Source organism: Pelmatolapia mariae, linkage group LG7 (genome assembly GCF_036321145.2).
Source record: "Pelmatolapia mariae isolate MD_Pm_ZW linkage group LG7, Pm_UMD_F_2, whole genome shotgun sequence".
NCBI classification, from domain to species: domain Eukaryota; kingdom Metazoa; phylum Chordata; class Actinopteri; order Cichliformes; family Cichlidae; genus Pelmatolapia; species Pelmatolapia mariae.
The window spans coordinates 42,061,982-42,085,173 of NC_086233.1; the positions used below are offsets into that span (position 1 = coordinate 42,061,982).

The 23,192-nt window shown below is 38.5% G+C and overlaps 1 protein-coding gene across 1 annotated transcript in view; it reads right to left on the minus strand.

Moving 5' to 3' along the window:
* Positions 1-15,264: 15,264 nt before the first annotated feature.
* swap70b (switching B cell complex subunit SWAP70b) overlaps positions 15,265-23,192 on the minus strand; it is a 34,883-nt gene continuing 26,955 nt past the window's right edge. The window contains exons 10-12 of the mRNA XM_063479145.1: positions 20,955-21,153; positions 20,084-20,180; positions 15,265-19,744 (exon numbers count right to left, since the gene is read on the minus strand). Coding sequence (XP_063335215.1) covers positions 19,635-19,744; positions 20,084-20,180; positions 20,955-21,153 — 406 coding nt within the window. The 3' untranslated portion in view covers positions 15,265-19,634. The remainder of the gene's footprint in view (positions 19,745-20,083; positions 20,181-20,954; positions 21,154-23,192) is intronic.

The window sequence follows — 23,192 nt, forward strand, 5'->3', positions numbered from 1 at the left end:
GTGTTCAGAGGGCCATGACCTGATAGATTGGTGAAATTAACCCAAACAATCAATCATTACAAACAAAATATGCAGAAGAGCACCTCTTCTCTTAAATTAGATGATGGGCTACAGCAGCAGAAGACCACCCCTTTCAGCTAAGAACAGAAAACTGAGGCCATCATTCACACAAACACACTGAAATTGGACAACAATGGCTGGTTGGATATGTCTCAGTTTCTGCTGCAACATTCAGATGGCAGAGTCATGCTATGACATAAACAACTTGAATGCATGAATCCATCCTGCCTGGTGGTGTGGGATATATTGTATTGACACACTTTGGGCACCAACTGAGCACCATTTAAACACCACAGCTTATCGAGTATTTGTACTGACTGTGTTTATCTTTATGACAGCGTGCTTCCAGCAGGATAATGGACCATGTCACAAAGATCAAATCATCACAAACTGGTTTCTTAAACATGACAATGAGTTCACTGCACTCAAATGGCCTCCACAGTTACCAGATCTCAATCCAACAGAGCACATTTTACAGGAAATTCATGTAACGGATGTGCTATCATGTCAATGTATTTATCTATCTGCTTAGCACTTTTAATTTTAATTTTTATGCTTATTTAAGTGTTGTCTTACAGTATGTTTTGCACTAAGTACAGCAGCAATTTCCTAATGTTGTAAACCTGCTCAACATTTGGCAAAAAAAACCTTTCTGATTCTGATTCTGAATGTGGAGCAAAATCTGTTAGGAAGGTTAAAAAATTAAGCCAGGTTCTGAAGGCCAAAGAACTCATTCCGGTGTACCAAATGAAACAGCTGGTCATTTAAATGTTACATAATATTAATTCCAGATTGGGAACGTTTGTCCAGCATGTTGCTTGATGTCAAACTCAGTTACACCAAAAGGAAACAGGGATCACATTAAACTCACAATCTAGACTTTTTGCTTTAATTTAGAAAAATAAAAGAAAATTCTGGATTATATTCCTTTTTCCCCGATACAGCCTGCTTGCATACAGATGTGATGGAGTCACCAGTCTAATCCATTTTCATTATGTTAGATTTCATTTCCTAAATGTTGCAAATAAAAACAAATGCAGCAAAATTTTAAGAATACTTTTACAAATAAAACACATTTTAAAAGTTGAAGGTTTTACCTTATTTGACCTTGAAGAAGGGGTCTGCAGTCCAACATGACATGATGTTTAGGATCCCCAAATATTATTTCCCATACGCCTACACGCTCTCAATACAAACAATGACAGGAAGAAACATCATTTTAAATAGTTCTGTGTAGCATTATTATCCCCGATCAATCTACTGACAGTAAAGGAGAGGTCAGAAGTCACGTGTGACATGTTAAACCTTTAAATGGGACTTTCTATATGTTGATAATGCACACCCAGTGTTGGGGAGTAACGGAATACATGTACCGCCGTTACGTATTTAAAATACAAAATATGAGTAACTGTATTCCGTTACAGTTACCGTTTAAAAAGGTGGTATTTAGAATACAGTTACTTTGTTGAAATAAATGGATTACACGGCGGTATTTTCCTGTTTCATATTGTGGCGGGTCAGGACTGTTCGGTTTTTGTTTGACAGCTATGTTTTGTTGTTCCAGGCGGCAGCGTTACGGTTGCCATGGTTACAGGGCGACGCTCTCTCTGCGACTGTGTGTTTCCTGGGTGAGAGAGCGCTTTTTTGTTGTTGTTGTTGTGCTAAGCTATGCCGAGCAGTTTGGTTAGCGGCGGTGTGTTTCTGTTGGAAAATAAACGGCTGTGCTCCCTGGCAACTCGGGGAAGCAAGACCAAACGACACATCTGTCTCCTCCTTGTCTGAGCTCACCACAATATGTTTGGCTATACCCTCTATTTTTGGTAATTCCACGCATTAAGAGGCCCTAATGCCCGTGTCTCAATTTCGTGTCTCATAATGACGTGAAGAAATATTTTTAAAAATGATTTAATATGAAGGCAATAAGAGAGCGTTACAGGCATAGCGCTAAAGAATGTAGCCTCATGGGCAGTGTAGTCCGTGCTGCAGGGAGAATGGACTGCCATACCCGTGATGTGTCTGTGAGCGCGATGAGGGAGAAAAAGGAGAAAAGTACGAGTTGTCATCGAGCAGAAACGGGAGCTGGAAGCATGTAAATACAATAATAATCACTGCAGCCAAAAGCCCAGTTGTAAGTACGCTATTAAGACTCGACTGTACACTGTGTTCGTGTTTTCCTCCGAAACAATAAGTTCCGTTGGAGCAGCCTTTCAACGCCTCTCTCTGTCTCTCGCAAGCAAAGTTGACCCAGACAACAAAGTAAAGCTATTTTTCGGCTTTGAGCCGGACACGAACCCGACGTATTAGCCAGAGGTCCCTATACGGTTCGGAGCCGCGGACCTTCAGTAATAGTAATAAATCACACAGCAATAGTACATTCATGTAGTTGTAAAAAGCATGATAATATATTAAGTAATCCAAAGTATTCAGAATACGTTACTCTCATTGAGTAACGTAACGGAATACGTTACAAAATACATTTTGGGCATGTATTCTGTAATCTGTAGTGGAATACATTTTAAAAGTAACCTTCCCAACACTGTGCACACCACAAGTAAGAAGTAAGAATCATAGTTTCTAAATTATAAGGTTTTGTGTCAATTTTCAACTAATAAATGATTAAGTTGACCTTGAAGACCTTGGTGGATCTAAGCCAAATTTTATTCCAATGTTAACACGAATCAACATACACCGCTACAAAGTTTAAAGCTTGAGCGATCGTGTTTACAGGTCGCTCATATTACCTCCTTAGCATCAGTGGTCATTTAGTTGTATTTAGATGTATCCCACAACACCCTACACCTAAATTAGCTTTTTTTCCCCTCCCCTACTCAGTAGCCTGCTTTACCTTTGATCATTTTCTGTTGTCATGGTGACATTCATAAGACTGGGCAACCTGATGATGGTGATAAGAAGAAAAGCATCAACCACATCAGTTGATGTTTGTACCGCGCCATCAGGTCGTTCTTCTGTTGATTTAGTTCAACTTTAACTTGTTGTGGCAAAAGTCTGGGGATTACCAAGATCACTAACTGTATCTACCTTTATACTGAATATGACTTAAGTGACTTGAATGAATTATTTACAACTCTTGCATTGATTAACTCACCATGTTGCATTCATAAACGACTTCAGTTAGTCATCACCAAAGCAGAGCTGATGAGTAAGACTCTATTACAAGCAGAACTAAAAGGTTCCTCTGTGAATTTCTCTCTGGAGAATCATACCAAAGTTGACTGCTGTGGTTGAGAAGTTTGATATTAAGTATCTGAAGGTTCAGCTTAGTGCACCACCTCTCAACACGTCAGGTCACATCTTCTTCATTCACCCTTTCTGTTAACAGGAGATGTGAAGATTATGATACACGAGAATGCTAAATTTACACATATTTGTGTTTTACGACCCAAACCTCTGGTGATATTTGTTTTTCGCTGGTGCTTCACTGTTGTGTTGAAAGCGCAAATACGTCAGGGATCCATTTGGAGACTCCTAAAATTCCAATGGGTGGGATGTAGGATGGAAAGTGGGCTTTGAGAGCCAGAAACTTCAGCACCTGGCAGAGTCTTGACTGATATTTATTAACAATGCTGTCAACCACGCAGATAAATTTTACATTTGCACCATTGGCCAATAAATATCTTACTTCTTAGTCTTGTAAATATTTATAGAAATCTCACACAACATTGTGTTGTCAGCACGGGCGTTGTGCTTCTGCTTGATTTCAAAACAGCTTTTGCTCGTGCTAACTACCTCTGACATGCATGCTTATGTAACAAGCTGGCATTAACGAACCAAATTATGATCAAATATTCAGATAAAATATTTCACAGATTCACACCTGTTAGTTGCCTGACACACGCGGTATCAAAAGAACCACCACCGAGCAATGTTTGAGCGTTTTAATATCGTCTCTGATTCTGCAGGTGCTGTTTTCTTGTGAAGATTTGAAGACTGAGCCTTTCTGACTCTCAGATGCCTTTCTTCACTCCTTGAATAATGTTGTGAAATTTTCAGCTTTTTTTCTAGGACAGAGTATTAGGGCCATTCTTGGCAAAAGAAAAAAAACATTTCTGGCAATATTTAAAGGGGGTGGGTGGGGGTTGTTGTTTATTTACCAGCTTTGCTAATATGTGCACTGGTGGAGTCTATTGTGGAGCCATATTGTTATTGTTTCTTTTTCTTTCTTTCTTTTGCTACTGCTACTTTCAGCTTTATGAACTCAAACAATATTCATGAACTTATCCTGTTTTTCTGTAAATGTCTCAGTTTAATGCTAGAGAACGTTTGTTTTGTTCAATAGGCGTTCCTTCATCCCTGCTAGGTAAAAAAAAAAAGAGAGAGAAAAGTTATTTTACCTAGAACATTTCTTGTCTGTTGTTATTAAACTCAGATATATTTTCACTCAGACACAGTTTAACTGAGTAGTCACAGCAGAGCTGAAGGTGGCACCGCAGCGTAAGCTGTGCCTTTAAAGGTACAGTCAGTCATTTTGGGGCTTATTGAACAGAAAAAAAGAATTTCGTAATTGTGTTTTCCAACAAATTGATGTGTTCTCATGAGATTAGAATTAGGAACAAAGGCATCTTGAACACAGATGAACATCCCAGTTCCAACTAACTGAATTTTTTGTCTGTGGCTCATCTCAGTCTAACATCATCAGACAGAAGTGAGCTTCACTGACTCATACACTTAATCCGACTTCTTTCACAAAGTTTTATGGAGTTGTTAGTCCTGCAGCGTCCACCGTAGCTATGTACTTGACATGGGAGGGTTAAGAAAACAAAATTCAGTTGACTGCAGTCTGTAACATACTGACATCTAGTGGTGAGATTTTAGCAACTGTAACTTTAAGTTGTGTCAGTCTTGAGTTAGAATTCCTTGAACATGTTTCAACTCCTTTTTCAACTCCTACCTTTTCCTTGTGTGTGTGTGTGTGTGTGTGTGTGCTCCTGTCTAGCTATCTTTGTGAGGACCGCAATCTGCATTCTACTATACTTGTGAGAACCAACAGTCACTTGTGAGGACATACTCACCGGTCCTCACTAGTTTGAAGGCCTTTTTGAGGCTCAAAATGTGGTTTTAGTGTCAGGGTTACCATTAGGTTATGGTTAGGTTTAAGGTAAGGGTCAGGGTTAGGCATTCATTTTTAATGGTTAGGGTTAGGGTAAGGGGCTAGGGAAACCATTATGTCAATGAAGGTCCTCACTAAGATAGCTGAATGGGCTTTTGTGTGTGTGTGTGTGTGTGTGTGTGTGTGTGTGTGTGTGTGTGTGTGTGTGTGTGTGTGTGTGTGTGTGTGTGTGTGTGTGTGTGTCCCATCCACTGTTAAGTACTGCTGGTCAAAACCAGGACTACCTCACAAGCTTTACCATTTCAGAAATACTCAAACTAACACTGGGCAGTATACCACATGTACCAGTATGCTGGTTATTATTTCATCAATGAAATCAGTGTTTCACATATCTTAATGACAGAATAGGAATGAAGAAAAGAGACCACAGATTTATCGAAAGAGCCATGTCTGCTGTTTGGAATTTCACTTGTAAAAATAAATTGGACTTGTTTTGCTTCATTTCTGGTCACGCAGCTCCTCCACAAACAGTGACAGGAAAACAGGTGAGGCAAACCTAACCACAGCTGTTTCTCCTGAGAACAAATGAATTTGTGCCTTAAGTTTGTGAAAGGGTATGTCCAAATTTTTAAAGCTTCAGACCTCTGCTCTATCTAGTAGCAACAACAAAACCCAGTAACCAACCATAACCAAACACTATATCCCACATCCTGTATTTAATCTTTGTTAACAAGCTTAAGAGGATGATATTTATTGGTTTGGTTTATGTTTAATTTCTTTTTTTATGATAATACAATATGTTTTATTTTCCACATTGGCCTGACAGAAGAATGACCTATTCTTCTGTAAAGGGCCACTTATACAAAAATAATAGTAATATAAATAACACAGGGGTATCCTGCCAGAATCTTAAAATATTCTGTGATACTGATTTATGGTCTTACTACCCTGCACTGGCTCAAACCCAGTCACCTGGCCTTAACAGCTTGACTCTCAGGCGAGCCCATTCCTCTCATATCCAACACACTAAATATTGGGTCCAGATTAACTTCACATGTACTGTCATCATAAGATCATCAGTTACTCAGAACATCCGTGCATCTGTGAGTGGTCATGCTGCTGTGGTTCACTGGTGTGTACTCCTTGCTGCCTTGTTTATCCTGTTTATTTTTGCACTAAGGCAACAAGTGGAGAAAATGTAGATCGCATTTCCAAGATGTTTTGGGGCTTTATTCCACGTTGTCTTCTTCAATTCTGAGAGATGGATATCCCACAAGTGGCCCATAAATGTGTTTTGAAAATAGCATGTTTACTATAGTAATTCTTCCGAAGCTAATCGTGTAATTGGAAATGATCTTTCCTGCTTCATCACATTCTGCCATCATGAGTCATCGCTGTCACGCCAGGGTTGCATGCAGGAAGCATCACCCGACGCTGAATTCATAGGGGATCAAAACAGCAAATCTGGCCAGTATCGCTGACCATCGCTCACGCTGGGTGATGCAGCCTCTTTGAAATGTGAACCTGGCACTCCAGCGAGCTAAGCGATTGTATAACACTTCATTAGAATTGGGGAGTTAATCTGTAGTTTTGGAACCAAAGGATTACTGTCACATTGTCCTCATTACAACTTTATAGTTTAAGACATGTTTCATGACTTTCAAATGAAGTGGAGAGAAGGATTGTGTAACGTGTGGATTTCATTTGCCTTGTTTTTTTTTTCTAGACGTGTTCTTTCGAGCACTACCTCACCTCTGTTGTTTCATTGCCTGTGATGGTTGTTACACGCATGGAATACATAACATTTATGGCTTCAGTTCTCTTTTTGTCATTCAGGCTTTATTATCAGTTACATAAATGTTCCTAATGGGTTCATTCAGGCATGGCCAGATCATTCTTGTGTTCATTAAATGCCAGGTGCACAACAAGGAAGGTCTGTCCATAATTTATAACGTTATGATGTGAAATTCATGAGTTTGTGGAATGTTTGTGCTTCTCACTGTAAAAACTATAAAATATTTTGGCATCCGGGCAAGAAACTGAACCCCTTAAACACCCCCAGTGTATCATCAGCGTGAGTGTGTGTGAGGTGAGGAAAGGGCTGTGACTAGATGAAAAGCGTAAGTGGTTGAAAGTGGCTTGCAGCGGTAAGCACTTTGATGAAAAAAAGATGCTCCAAATGCAGTTCATTTACTTTTTATTTCAATTATTCCTAATGTGGTGGCTGAAAGCTCTAATGTGATTGTATTTTTGTACAGAATCACATAAAACTGTCTTTTATTGTCTGTTATTGTAATGTGCATAACAGAGCTATAATCAAATTCATCACTCAAAAAGTACCTTGAAAAAAAGACCTTAAAGGAGAGGTCAGAGGTCAAATGTGGAATATGATATTTTATATTGATATTTGATATTTTAAATCTTTATACAGTACTTTATTTATGTTAACTATACAAACCACACTTATAAGAATCATAGTTTTAAGGCTTTTTGTCGTTTTCAGCCAGTAAATCATTCAGTTGACTTTAAAAACCTTGGTGGATTTAAATTATAATGGACTGTTAACATGACCCCACTCTACACTCCTGCAAAATTTTCCCCAAATGTATTCAAAATCTTTTGAGCTATGGTGTTTACAGATTGACAAAGTGAAACACATTCATGCAAAGCAAAGCAAAAAACATAACCTCCTTGGTGGAGGTAATAATATTTATATAACTTGCTTACATAAGTTTAATCTAACTTTTGTAATGTATGTTACTTATGTATGCTAACTATCTACTAGAGTTGGATGTCTCGAGACTGGTCTCGAGACCACTTTTACGTGGTCTTGGTCTTGTCTTGGTCTCGGATCACTCGGTCTTGTCTCGTTCTTGCTGTCTCAGATCGACATAGTGGTCGGGAGATTTGGAGTCAACAGTATCCATGACACACAACGTAACGTTCGATAATGTGTCATGCGCAAAGGCATCAGCTCTAAGAGCCGTGCTTAGAGAGTGCTTTGTAGTGAATCAGAAGAGTCGACTCCCATTGAGCGAGAGCCGGTGTTGTGCCAAAAAGTGATTGCCTGCCAAAAACTGATTTCCAGTGTTTCTGTGTGTTTTTTATGTATAATATCATTATGTATGTTGCTAAATAGACTTTGGTGAACAGGTATTACAAAGGGGTTATATATAAAATTTAAAAATTACTTGTTTCTCAAGTATCTTTGTAACTGTGTTATCGTACTTACATTATAAACAATCAGCTCCCTTTTGTCCACTTAAAATATGTTAACAGAACTATTTTTGCATTTGTTGCAATTTCAGCTGTCCTCTTGGCCAGATTACTCTTAAAAGAGACCTTTTTAAAGTCAACAAGAATTTTTTTAACTGCACAAATAAAGGATACATAAAGGTCACTGCCAAAAACTGATTGCGGCTTCTACCTTGTTACAGGAATGTTGTTTGTTGCTTAAGATGACTTGACATTATTCATGAGGGATACATTTGACATATGTTCACATATTATAAACCAACAAGTTATTTATAGCAGTTTAAATACAAACAATCAGTTTTTGGCAGACAATAATTTTTTGGCACAACGCCGGCTCCTCACTTAATTTCCTTTCGCTGCTCAGCTCTCACACAGTGGCTCAGCTATGCTCCAATCCCTCCATATTGTGGCCAATCACATGCGAGGATATAGGATAATATCATTATGTGAAAAACAGAGAGGGTGAGAGATGCGACAGTCAAGTGGAGCGTGCGTCTGTCCTCTCAGTAAGTGAGTGAGACAGTAAACAGCAGTGAGGAGGGCTGTGCGAGTGCATCGCAAAAACACATAAATATGCCTGACACCCGTAAACGAAGCAGCATCTGGCTGCAGTTTAAAGACTTTTTTGTCTCGGTCTCGGTCTTGTCTTGACTCGATACCCTCTGGTCTTGGTATTGTCTTGGTCTTGGTTTAGGCGGTCTTGACTACAAGTCTACTATCTACATTCGAACTTAAATTCATTATTTTTGGATTATACCTGAACCCAAAAAATACCCTTCTCCTTCTAAGCTGAACCCTTTTTCTCTTTATTCTTTCATCCTGATGGCTGTGAACGACTGGGCAACGCACTCATCAGGCCAGCACAAGCAACACACTGGACCTTTGTGTAGTGCAGGGTGGTGCTCAATCAGCAGCATTGTCATCGTGGATGAGCATCGCCACAGCCTTACGCAAATACACAATACTGACTTGTTCTGCATGACTCAAGCTTTTACCTGTGAGCTATGCAAGCTGAAACTGGTGGGCATTATATTCAGTAGCTGAGCTGACTTTTCTACATTTTATCCAGAACAAAGTAGTTCATTATATTTTTCTGGATGACCTCTGAATAAATGAGCCATCGTTGAAATAAACACAACTCAGTGACTTTTTAAAAAAGTTTGTATGTTAAGATTTTGTACCTTCACATCACCGTACACAGTCAGTTTCAAAAATTTAAAAAGTAGTTTTTCTGTACAAAATGATACTTTTTCCACAGCTAGCTTCGATGTAGTTGAACAACATTCAATTTGAAGTAACTGTTACAAATTCAAAGCAGCTTCCCCATCATTGCTCATTAAAAATGTACACACAAATGACATCTTTTTTTGAGAGGAGATCACATTTACTCAAAAGTGTGTTCAACATAAACTGCTGGTGAGGATGCTGGAGGTAGACCTGTGGCAGAGCTCCACATTCAAAGCCTGAGAAGTTAAGATTAAGTGCCATGCTCTCCTGTTGTTGTTTCTTTTTTTCTTTTTGAGTGTGAGGACAAAGCAGCTTCTATTCCTCTCCAGTCTGAAATAGCAGCCCTATGTTTACCTTCATGACCCTCTTACCCTGGAGGAAGGGTGTGTCATCAGTAAAGAAACGCTGACACAGTACTGTGCAGGTAACCCCACCCCCGACACACACAAGCATGCACGACTTTCACCTGGTAAAGAAGAGCTCTGCTGACTCGTTGACTTCTTTTCTTTGAGCCTGCTGCTCTTGGATATTTTTAGCATGATTTCATAAAGCTGTAATTAAGTCGGATGCTGGTAAACAATGTTCTGGTTGGAGGCCAACTCCAAACTTGGCTTAGTCATAAAAAGTCAGACGGTTTCAACTGAAAAAAGAAATAACTTCATGTGCTGGAACGAGTGCAGTGCAGTCCATGGGGGTTGTAGGTTTTTTTCTTAACAGGAACACTTGTGTTTTATATTTGCGCCTTGCCACACATTCTTTTGTGTTCATGGGGGAGGAAGAAGATGAGATGCTGACTTTTGAAGTCTTGCGGTCTTGTCACGTAAAGCATTCCTCACCGATGGAGTTGGACCACTTAGCCAAGCAGTCACTTCTCACTGCTTCCCTGTTATAGTTTTCCTCTGACTGAGTTGAATTAAAAATTTGCCTGTGCGTGCGTGCGTTGTGTTTTTTCTTCTTCTTATCTGTAGCACATTTAGGTACAATTGCGTGCTTGCTGCATTTGTGTCCACGGTGTTTGCAGGCAGGAAATACATGCATTTGAGTGCTGGTATTCGTGTCAGGTGTGCAGCTTAAACACCTGTATTCATCTGTATGTCCATTTGGATAATATTTACAGGAGGCAAGCTGACTGGTTCATGAACTCTTGCATGTATTACGAGTAACTTTTGACCTATGTTGGTAAAAACACAAATTCGAGGTCAGAGTGGCACAAGGCTCACCTTTAGCTTGGCTCTTTGCATTGCCAGGAAATATTTTTATCTGGTATGAACAATTGAGAAAGATGGGGTTAAGTTCTCCTCTGCGGCCTCGGGTTTGGCCTTCCTGTGGGTGCAGAGTCAACCTCAGTCTGATGCTCTGATTGGAGCCAGATCCTTTATCCCAGATTCCGAATCCTCGCATCCTTGAACCTCACGAAACCTCTAAAGTAAAAGTCCCACATTACACAAATCCAACTGTAATCTAATGTTGTGAAATATCAGGAGGGCGATGCGGCGGGATAAAAAACGCGCTGTTGGAAAAGAAAGATGACGCGCAGGTGAAATGAGGTCGAAGGTGAAGTCTCAAAGGGAGGCAAAGACAGCCTTTTAATAGTAATAGTTATTGTAGTTGTTGTGAAGTGGAGTGCCGCTGTTAATTCCTCACTCTTCTGGACCCACTTTTGGTGTTTTTCATTTTTATGAGGCAGCGGAGGACATCTGCTTGCATAGTCGACCCTTACAGGAATTCTCTGGGGACCTTTTAATCATCCGTTCGAGATCTACAATGTGAAGATGCTGCGATATGCTATTTTTGTCTACTCTCTCACCAGATGCTTTCCTGAACTCTTAATACTCTCACATCACACCCCTGGGGTCCATGAAAAGTCACATGCGATACTGTGATAGAAAGTAAATGTTCTGCAGACATTTTATTTTACAGTCCCAACAGCACGCTTCTGCTCCGTAAACCTCCGCAGGCTCCAGGGGGTTTGCGAGAGCCCCATTTGCTGTAAATGCCCAGAATTCCTAAAACCTTCAAATGCTGTATATTTTGAATTCCTCAGACATTTCAGACACTCGGATGTTCTCATACTCAAGAGGGCAATGAGACCTGTTAACCACTTTACCCTACACCCCTTCACACAGAGACATATTTACACACACACACACACGCTCATGTACACCCCCTGCGATGGATTCCAGATCTGGAATTTAATGCATTTCTGTTTCGCATCACCTCCCAGGAATGCGGCACACGTGCCACAAGCCTCATAACCCCAAGCTGATGAATGTGAGGATGTTTAAAAGGAAAGGATGATGATGGGATACAGACGTTTCTGGGGGTGGGGGTGCGTCCGGTGCAGTATTTGACGTTATTGACAGGCCATGTTGTTGCAAAAAATGCAATGTTAGTGCAGCTGTGGTATGTGCCGAGCGCATCTGGACCGCAGATTTGGGAACGCATTTTGTGTGTGTTTGTTTGGTCTGCCCCGTCTCACTCAAATTAACGACTATTGCACGATACGGAGAGAGGATGGAGCGAATTAACTTAGCAGGGGATCATACAGGGAGAAGCTGGGGGAGTGTGTGGGGGCGGGGGTGATCTAAAAGTGGAGACTTTACAATCTAGTCTGTTTTGAACAGTGTTTACTTACACTGTGTCAGTCACATTCCTTTGAATCGTATTAGACACTCATTGTTAGGTTGATTGCAACAGAGGAAAAAATTAGTGAGCTGCAGACTAACTACAGATCAAGGTTGCGGTGGAGTAGAAAATTTTGCTTATTATTGCCGCCAAGCAGACATTTCCAGGTCACGTCACTCAGTTAGGAACCTAGAAAGCACAGTAATACTAAGGAAAGATACTTCAGAGTGTACTCCAATACTTCCTTTAGAACAGGATACACTGGACCATCCTTTAATAAAGGAAAGGAAAGGTTGAAAATGGTGCATCAGAATGTCTGCAAAAACAATCAACATGACTGCAAAGTGATGCAGATCATCATGTAAAATATTGCTGCTGCTGCGATTTTTTTTTTTTACATGAAAAATATGCTGATATTTTTTGGAAATAATGAAAATTATGTTAAGGTAGTAGAAAGTTTCCCATTATGAAGCTGCCACCCTGACTTGAAACACTTTGTAATGTAAGCTTATAAAAACACTGTATAGAAAGATGGCTGTTTATATATTAAACTGATCAAAATAAAGGGAAGATTACAGTTTAAAGTTGTAGTTTGCATTGGTTATGTCCTCATTTGAGACGTTTTAGGATTACTGTTAATTAAATATTGTGACAGACAGAAGTGAATTCTTTTCCCTTTACCCCCCAACCAGTAATGGCAGCTGCCCCTCCCTGAGCCTGGTTTCTTCCTTTTAAAAGGGAGTTTTTCCTCCCCACTGTCGCCAAGTGCTTGCACACAGTGGGTCCGGTGATTCCTGGGGTCTTCTTTGTATTACTGTAGGGTCTTTATCTCGCAATATAAAGCGCCTTGATGCAACCACTGTGGTAATTTGGCACTATAAAAATGAAATTTAACTGAATTAAACAAATACGAGTTGGACATCAAGGTGAGCAGAGCTTCAGCCTTGATAATGAAGTCATTGCTTTCATCGGGATTTCTATTTTTTATGCTACGTCCAGATGAACAGAGTTAACTTTTTGGGATTTCCTTACCTGGATGGTTGAGCATGGACCAAGACATTATAATGTTGCTTGGGTAAAGTTTATCATTAGTTTTATTAACCATTCATTTTTTAATTAGCCATTATGTCAATACTGTGTCATTAAAAAAAAAAAAAAAAATACACCTTGTAATGTCATACTTTTAGTTGGCCAACAGTCATTATGCATTCATGTCTACCTTTATTATTTAAATGATACAATTACCATGTCGGTCTAATCTGTTCTGTCATGTTGGGTTTAAATAAATCTGTAATTTCAAGATATTCAAACATTTAACTTCAGCACAGCATAATACAGCATACTTGGAATTATGTGTAATTCTGATTGAGGATGATTGTAGTGCAGCTTTAAAGATTTAAAGTAAGCTTTTAAATATAGGCTGCGTATATTCTTAAAATTCCATAATTAGTGGTGGTTTAACTTTGCTGCTTTAAAATTTCAGCGCTCTTGAGGAAAACGTTTAAAATGTAGGGCAGATGGCCAACATTTGAACTCTGCTTTACCTGTGCCACTGCGAATGAGTGAACTGCAGCATAAACACTGTGCGATACTTGTTTATTGACTCTTTTCCGTGCTCCATTTCAGGCCATTCATTGCTCCCGTTGCTGCGTGAGATGAAGATAAATGTTCACTCACTCATTCTGCTTCCGCTGGAATAAGATGTTCTTTATTTACCCACTGCTATGTTGAATCAGAGTGTCAGAGTCTTATTAATGATGCCTTATTTTCCATTCACAAAGCATTCGCTTAACTCTGAACAAATCTGGGATTAAATCAACTCTAATCAGTTGTTTTGGAACTGGAACATTTGAAAGTCAACGTTTTGTTTTTTGTTTGTTTTTGTTTTTTAAACTTCCTGGAACAAACCCAGAGAAATTTGAAGAATGTCAGATGTACTTTCAGATTCCTTTTTGGTACACTCTGAAATAACAGCCAGATGTCTAAATCACAATGATTCAATGGAACATAGAAATATAGTACTACTAAATTATTAAATAACAACACTGAAATGATTAATCCGAAAAGATACATTTAAAATAATACAAATAAATTTCCATAATTCTTGCTGTGATAATTAACGGTATTGACATGTTTTTTCCAAATATTATCATCGTCTTTATATTTGGCTCATATTTGGCTAATGTTATCTCCCTGTATGCTCTGGACCTCATATTAAGTAAGTTCCTCATTACTCAATAATACTATGCGAGGGTGACAATTTAATTAGATGTCATTTCTGTTACATAACTGTAGAAAAATGCAGTATCTATGATCTTGTCTGTATTATAACAGCCAGACAGGAGACATGAGACAGTGATGAGCTTTATTTTTGTAAAACTAAAGGCTTAGACAGTGAAGTCACAGAAATGAAGTCAACATTTGTTACTATCCTGTCCCCAGATGAGCTCCAGTTAACATTTTACTCTTACCGTTTTGCTGCTTTATAAACTCACAGCACACATTTTATGACACTGTAGCGCCCTCTAGTGATCACTCAAGGTTAAAACATAGTTATTACTTTATAAACTGGCTAATAGTCTGAGGTCCAAAAAACTCTATGGGCAGAGGAAATATGTCCAAATATAACCTGAATTTGGATATTTCATATTTGAATTTGTTTTAATATTTAATTTGAATTGCTCAAATGTCTTTTTTCCACAACATTGCTTAATGCGCACACAAACTGGAAGTCAACTGACCTCTTTCATACACAGATTCATTTCTGACTGGCCAGAGAGAGATGTGTCAAAGTAAACCAAAGTTTAATGAAAAAAATGAATCTGAAGGTGGATGTGATAAAAGTAGGAGTATCTTGAGAATTTCTCCATTTCAGAGACATTGATTTCAAGGCCACTTATATCCAGTGTTCAATTAAATTTATGTCATATCGGATTTTTTTTTTTTTTTTTTTTTTTTTTTTTTAAATTGAGCTATAATATTAATATATATATATTTTTTTTATTTATTTTATTTTACCTGTTTAAGTCATTTTGTTAGTCTTTCATGTTTATATGCTCCCACTTCTCAACTTAGGATAAATAGCACATTACCTTATTTAAATGCCTTTAGGTCAAATATCTTTCCATCTAATGTTACCTGTAGATTAGTAGATACACATCGTCTGCCTTGCTCAGAGCAAGAGCCCCATTCCTGAATTCGATAAGTGGAAGAAGCTTGTTAAATGGATCATTGTAACTCTTACGGTGTTAGAAAAAAAAAAGTCAGTTTTTCAAGATGTGATTTATTATATGGTTCAGTCTTGAGCTTTTTACATATATTTATATTTTTTAAAAAAAAAAAATCACAATTTTCAATTTTTACAGTATCAAAGTCACTGGTTAGCATCTGTGCTGGAAGTTAGACTTCAGCAAAATAATCCTACTGACAATATTCAGGAACAAGAAATGTTCCAGAGTCACTTAGAAATCAATCTTGATGAAACAAAGTATTGAAAATAGCTCTTTGACGATAAAACATTTAGTGAATTGTACATGATAGTTTACATTCTTTTGAAGATAACATTGTTAAAACATAAAGCCCACTAAATATGTACAAACACTTAAATTTTAATGTAAAAATGATCTTAAGGAGACTAGTTTGTAGAGTAGTTTTTAGCAGTTTTAGTAGTTTCTGCTTCTTTAAAAGGATTAAAACAAAAAACCTGAAATACATTTTGGCTAATTCTTGTTAGACGGGTCAGACTCTGATCAAAAGTAGTGCATATCATGGATACAGTAGAGACAAACTGGAAGAAGAAAAACGGTACAAAGCACTGGTGTGCACATTGTTTATACTCGTGGCTTAAAGGCTAGTTTCATTGTGTTTCATCTTTGTGTATTTCCTGTTAATGAGGTTATTGTGTTTTTGTGGGTCATGCTAAATTTATACTCTCCACCTCCTTTGCAGAGATTCAGGAAAGAAAAAGAAAAAAAATTATACCGGGGGACTACCCATATGGAAAAGAAATAGTAAAAACTTACATGATTTACTCATGAAAGTGGCCACTTTCTCATTACTTTCATATATTGTTTTAGTAAGTATCCAAAACATACAAGTTTCATTATATAATTTTTCAAGGGATCTTATATCTGTTTTCACTCTTGTATGCTTTTCATACAAGTTCCACACAAGACAGATACAAACTTTATAAGATTTATATATATCTTTTCCATATGGGTATATTTGACCAAAAACACGTTTTACATGAAGAGTTTGTTTTTCCTAGAGTCAAACCAAAAGCAAACACAGAAATTAGCTGCCTGAAATGACCATATTACTTTACAGTTCTCCATCCATGAAACATGTTGAAATAAAACTGTTTTTTTTTTGTTTTTTTGTTTTTTTTAATAAAGCTGCATGTCTTAAAACCAATTTCAAATCATGTATATTGTTAGCTCGGGTCTATTTTGACTATGGTCTGCTTTTACAGACAGCAGGCACTGACCACTGTTAACTTCTAAGAAATCTGCTTTTTATTAAGTTTGTATAAAGGTAACTGGTAATGTTCCCATTGGTCCTATAGGAGATCAGATAGTTCAAAGTCATCTTCCACAATCATACAAATGCCGGATAAATATTGGAAAACTGAGAGCAAATGCACTATTTCAGGTTATTATTTTTTTTTGTTGTTCTATGGTTCATGCCTGCTTATAAATTCTCTTTCAACTTTATCTTTACAATTCAGTAGAAGAAAAAATACTTGGTCTTACACTTGCATGTGACTAACATCAACACAGTTAAAAACTCAAAGGAGTAAATGTTCCAGGTGCCGTCACTTCCATTCAGTAAAACAGGTAACATTTACATGCTGCTGTCACCTGACAGCACAAAGGACCTGGCTTCAAATCCACTGGCTGCAGTTTGCACGTTCTTCCCTACCGCTCACACTGACAGCTGGGATAGGCCAAAGGCTGATCTAAAAATACTTTTTGCCTTGTTACGTGATTTTGTATTTTAATAGAAAAGCTGAACATGATAAATATTTGTGTATATTTTATCTCTCCCTCATTATTCTAATTCTAACTTCTTAATTCTGACCGGACAAAAGCTTCAGTGTTACACACAAACACAAAATGGAAAACTAAATTATGATTATGGTCAGTTCGAAACAAATGATGTAGATATTAATTTAAAAAAAAAAAAAAAAAAAAAAATCACAAGGAACTACACCGTTTTCTGACGAGTAACAGTTTTAAATGGTTTGCAAATAACCCCCAAGCAAGAGAAATAGGCAAAAACCCAATAAACATTCTGTATACAGCAGGTAAAACAAGTATTGAAGGCATCACCAATTATCTCTAAAGGCGCTATTGACACGAACTCTCCAGATGTCTGTAACAACCCATCCAATCCACACATGCAAGGAACTCAAACCATAGATGTCCAAAAATGATGTGCCAGTATGAAATATGACACAGCAGAAAAGTATTGAACACGCTTATTGAATTTTTAAAAATTAATTTATATAATTTAATTTATAAATTTGATATAGAGTCATTTAATACTTGGTACAAAAACCTTTGTTGGTGATAACAGCTTCAAAATTGCTCAGGTGTGATTTTGGCCCAGTCTTCCACACAAACATCTTCAAATCCTGATTCCACAAACCATTTCTATAAACTATTAAATTTAGTTCTTCCGATACATTTTCAGTTGGATTCAGGTCAGATGATTGGCTGAGCCATTCTTACAGCTTTATTTTCTTTTGCTGAAACCAATTGAGAGTTTCCTTGGCTGTGTGTTTGGGAATATCGTCTTGCTGAAGCGTTTCATCTTCATCATCCTGGTAGATGGCAGCAGATTTATATCAGGAATGTCTCAGTACATTTTTCCATTTATCCTTCCTTCAATAATATGAAGTGTGCCAGTGGTGTATGCTGAAAAACAGCCACACATATGATCATCCCACCTCCAACCTTCACTGTTGGTATGGTGTTCTGGGGGTGATATGCAGTGCCTTCTGCTGATTCCAGGTCTTTCTGTAGCTCTCCACAAGTACTCCTTGGCTCTGGGGCAACTCTTCTGATAATTCTTTCCACTCCTCTGTCTGAAATCTTGCGGGGAGCACCTGGTAGTGGTCATTTTTATGGTGAAAAATGTTCTTTTCACCTCTGGATTATGGCTCCAACAGTGCTCACTGCAATCTTCAGTATTTTAAAAATTCTGTAACTGATGCCATCAGTATGTTTTCCAACAATAAGGTTGTGAAGGTCTTGAGAGAGCTCATTAGTTTTCCCCATCATAAGATGTCTCTTCTGTGACACACTGGTAATGAGACACCTTTTTATAAGCTGTCAGTTGGGACTGAACCAGCTGATATTAATTTGCACTAAGCGTCAGGATTATTTTCTAATTACTGATAGATTTCAGCTGGTGTCATGACTTTCCATTCCCTTTTGCGCCTCGCTTTCTTCATGTGTTTGATACTTTTTTCCTGTGTCAGTTCTCATCATTACACATAATCTATGGACGTCTGTGGTTTGATGTGGGTTTTGCTGACATTTTGGTAAAATTGCACTCATGTGGATCGCATGTCCGACACGTGCCTGCACCTGTCTGAGAGAAATGCTTACGGCAAGGGAGTTGTTAAGGAGGGCCAGTTACTTTAAGCAGCCACTGTCCTTACTGGCATCATTTCTTTTACAATAAAATGTACACAAGTATCTGGGACTGTAAAATCTTGCAGAGAAACTGTCAGTTTTGTACTTTGCAAGGACGGCAAAAACAATTTTGTGGAGTTACGCGCCTTTGTGTGAAAGGATGTTTCAACAAAGGCACGTATGTGCAGTATCTGCAGTGCATGATATTCCACTCCTATGTTGAACAGCTACAAAACTCCACAATACTGAATTCTTTGGATCCCTCTGTTCAACAACGTCTTCGTCTTTTGAGCCGTGGACCGTGTTTGTTGTCATAGTCACTGGTTTGGTTTGGCACTACTCCCATTGTCACTGGCCTGTCACGTTGTGTGTCAAAAATATAAACCGAATGCATTCTATTGATTTTGTGCTGATTATGTCTCATATTTCTACTGAGGAAAGATTATTTTGCAATAATTATCATTTTAAATCCCATTCCCTAAATTATGAGGTGACTTTTTCTTGGTGGTTTTAGAGATAATCAGTGGTGGCCAACAATAACGCAGTCAAGTTTATCAGTTCTATCTGTGCTTCCTACAGGGTAACGGGAGATTTATTGATTAGTTAATGCCACCTTATTATAAAATGCCTTTTTATCCCGGCAAAGATATGCTTCATCAGAGACGTTCCAGTACATCCCAGCAGGCCTGTCTCATCTTTCCCTTGTTAGTTAAACATGTTTAAGGTTATGATAATGGTTTACAGCAGCTTTACTGAGCTTAAGTTGCCTGGTTCTTCATCTCCTGCCATTGTTTCTCCCTCAGACTGAGCTCTGCTTCAGAAAAGGCTGCAGGGCCCCAGTTTGTGATGTTCTGCTGCCCCTTGGCACCTGAGCAAGAAACAGAAACAGAAAGAAAAACATTGCTGCATGGCAAATACACACACACACACCAAAATGTTTATAGTGTAAACCAAACAGCATATCATCACAAATTGGCCATACCAACAGTAAAGTGCAGTAATGGAGCAGTGATGATTTGAGCTTAATTTGCACCCACAGGACCTAGGCTCCATGCAGTCACTGAGTCTCCTCTGTGATATTCTGAATATATCACTATCACCTAAAAATAATCCCAACCCTAACCTTAAACTTGAATTTTAACTGTCAAACAGCTCTTAAGAAAAGCACCACATGGTGCAGGCAGATACTCATTGGGTTTCTGTTTACCTGGTTGAATGAGCCGTAACAACCCCTCATGTTCAGCCACTTTGTGCTTCCAGGTCTTGGTGTTGTTGGTCGCAGTTTCCAGCTTCTTCTTTACAGTCTGGCTCGCACATGGAGAAAGAGAAAATGCAACACATGTATGATGTTTAATAGATATAAAAAAAAAAAAAGGCACCTATCAGCATACTGATTCACAAGTGGTTAGTATTAAATTTCTTGTCTAAAGAAATCTTGTCTAAATGACAGCTCAGCATACATTACTTGTATAGTGACACCATGTACTAAATAAGCACCTGTCTGGCATACAGCAAATACAACTCTGATTTTCCTCGAGCAGCTCACTTATGGCTAAGCCTGAACAGGTGTCCCTGAGGCTTCCACAAAGTATTTGATTAAATGTGAATTCTTTTGGGAATGACAGACTAATCACATGATGAGTCTGCACATTTGCATGGGAAGCTGCTGTGCAAATAGTCCAGTCACTGCTAGCAAGGTGGATGCTGCATGTTCTGCCTCCTGCATGCAGGTGGCTCCCACCTCTAAACCACATGTAGCACCTTCTGTAGTTTGAGTGGAGCAGACCGTCTCCTGCTGTGTGCTACATATGAGGAAGGACAACTGAAAACAGCTTTGAGGACATATGTTAGGTGCAAACCTCAAAGACTGCTCAGTAACTGCTTTGAACTACAGCAAGAGGTACAATTTAGTCATAAAATGTCAACATTCATAGAAATGATGATAAGTTGAGTTTTATTGTTTTAATGATTTATTTGTGGGTAATGGCAAATAAAAAAAGTAGCTCCACAGCTCTGTTCCACAGAGGAGTTTCCACACTAGTCCTATTGCATCCATATTCATACCCCCCATCACTGACCTCATACTGCTCCAGCGCCCCCTGCCTCTCCAGCTCCAGCTGCTCCAGTTGCTTCATTGCAGCTTGCAGGGCGCTCTCCTTGGCCAGACGCTCCTTCTCCAGTTCCTCTTTCTCAGCCACCGTGACGGAGATGGCCTGCTTCTGCTGCAAATGGATCTGCTCCAACTCTGCTCTCTTCTTGGCCTCCTCCTCCAGTAATCTGGTCCACAGTACATATATCATTTACTACTACTTCAGCATGGGCCCTACCCCAGGAGGGTCAGATCACTGCATAAACAAAGCATGTGGACCGTACACGCGTTTTCCACAGATTTGACACTTCTTATTGAGGAAATTATTAGACCCTGTGTAGTTTAACACTTGTATAGTTACTATTCTTTTTTTTTTTTTTTTTTTTTTTTTAAAAACCTGTCCCGTTTGGTTCTTTTGCCATCAGAATTATTGTCTAAAGGCGAAGAAAGATGCCCAATGGATTTACTTTACCAAATGGACCATCCCAGCCTTGCCGTAATGGTCCATTTGATTTACCTTTTATTGTTTATTTTATTTTATTTTTTTATTTTTACTTGCTAGATACGGGACAGGGGAAAAGAAAAGGGAGAAAGAAAGAGGGGGAAAAAAAACAAAACAAAAAACAGCGGAGAAGAGTATAGTTACTATTATCAACATTGTATGCACTGTATACTGTACACACACAGACACACACACACACACACACACACAGGTGCGAAAAAGTGTTTGTCCCCTTTCTAAGTTTCTAGTTTTTGTATGTTTGTCACACTTAGATGTTTCAGCTCATCAAAAAATGTAAATATATGACAAAAATAACACAATTAAACACAAAAAGCAGTTTCTAAATGAAGGTGTTTACTCTTAAGGGGAAAAAGAATCCAAACCTACATGGCCCTGTGTGGAAAAAGTGATTCCATTATCCACAAATTGTGAAAACATGGAACAGTGGTGAACCTTCCCAGGAGTGCCCAGCTGACCAAAATTACCTCAAGAGCACAGCGACGACTTATCCAAGAGGTCACAAACAACCCCAGAACAACATCCAAAGAACTGCAGGATGTTGTCACTTGTCTCAGTTAAGGTCAGTGTTCATGACTCCACCTTAAGAAAGAGACTGGGCAAAAGTGGCCTGCATGGGAGTTTCAAGACCAAAAACCACTGCTGAGCAAAACAAACAAAGGCTCGTCTCGTTTTGCCTGAAAACATCTTAATGATCCCCAAGACTTTTGGGAAAATACTCTGGACTGACGAGACAAAAAGGTGTGTGTCATTTCAGAAAAGGATCATCATACCAACAGTAGAACACAGTGGTGGTAGTGTGATGGTCTGGGTCTGTTTGCTGCCTTAGGACCTGGAAGACTTGCTGTGGTAAATGAACCATGAATCCTGCTGTCTACCAAAACACCCTGAAGGAGAACGTCTGGCTGTCTGTTTGTGATCTCAAGCTGAAGCAGACTTGGATTTGGCAGCAGGACAATGATCCAAAACACATTAGCAAGTCCTCCTCTGAATGTCTTAAACACAAAATGCAGACTTCTGAGTTGCTTTGTCCTGACTTAAATCCAATTGAGATGCTATGGCATGACCTTAATAAGGCAGTTCATGCTCAAAAACCCTCCAGTGTGACCGAATTACAACAATTCTGCAAAGATGAGTGGACCAAAGTTCTCCACAGTGCTGTAAAAGACTCATTACCAGTTATAGCTTGGTTGCAGTTTTAAGGGTGCTCCAACCAGTTATTCGGTTTAGGAGGCAATCAGTTCACCTTCATTTAGAAACTGAATTTTGTGTTTACTTGCATTATCTTTGTCTAACATTTAAATTTGTTTGGATTATCTGAAATATATAAGTGTGACAAAAACACACAAAAAAGAGGAAATCAGGCAGGAGGCAAACACTTTTTCACAAATAAAAGAGAATTATATTTCCAGGCTGTAAAAGTATAATCGTTTTAAAAAGAAAAAAAAAAAAAAAAAAAAGGGAAAAAACGAATAATAAAGAAGCTAATGTATACATATGTTGTAAACTGATGTGTCAGCAGGTGGTGCAATAGTGTAGTTAGACAAGTAAATATAAAGTTAATATAATAAATATAAATATACAAACAATTTATCTGAAAGTTCAAACTTTTTTATGAAATATATTTTACATAAAGGTGATCTGAGTTTGTGGTGATGTCATGATTTGTATAGTTGATATTTTTGACATTGAGACTGTTCATATGTA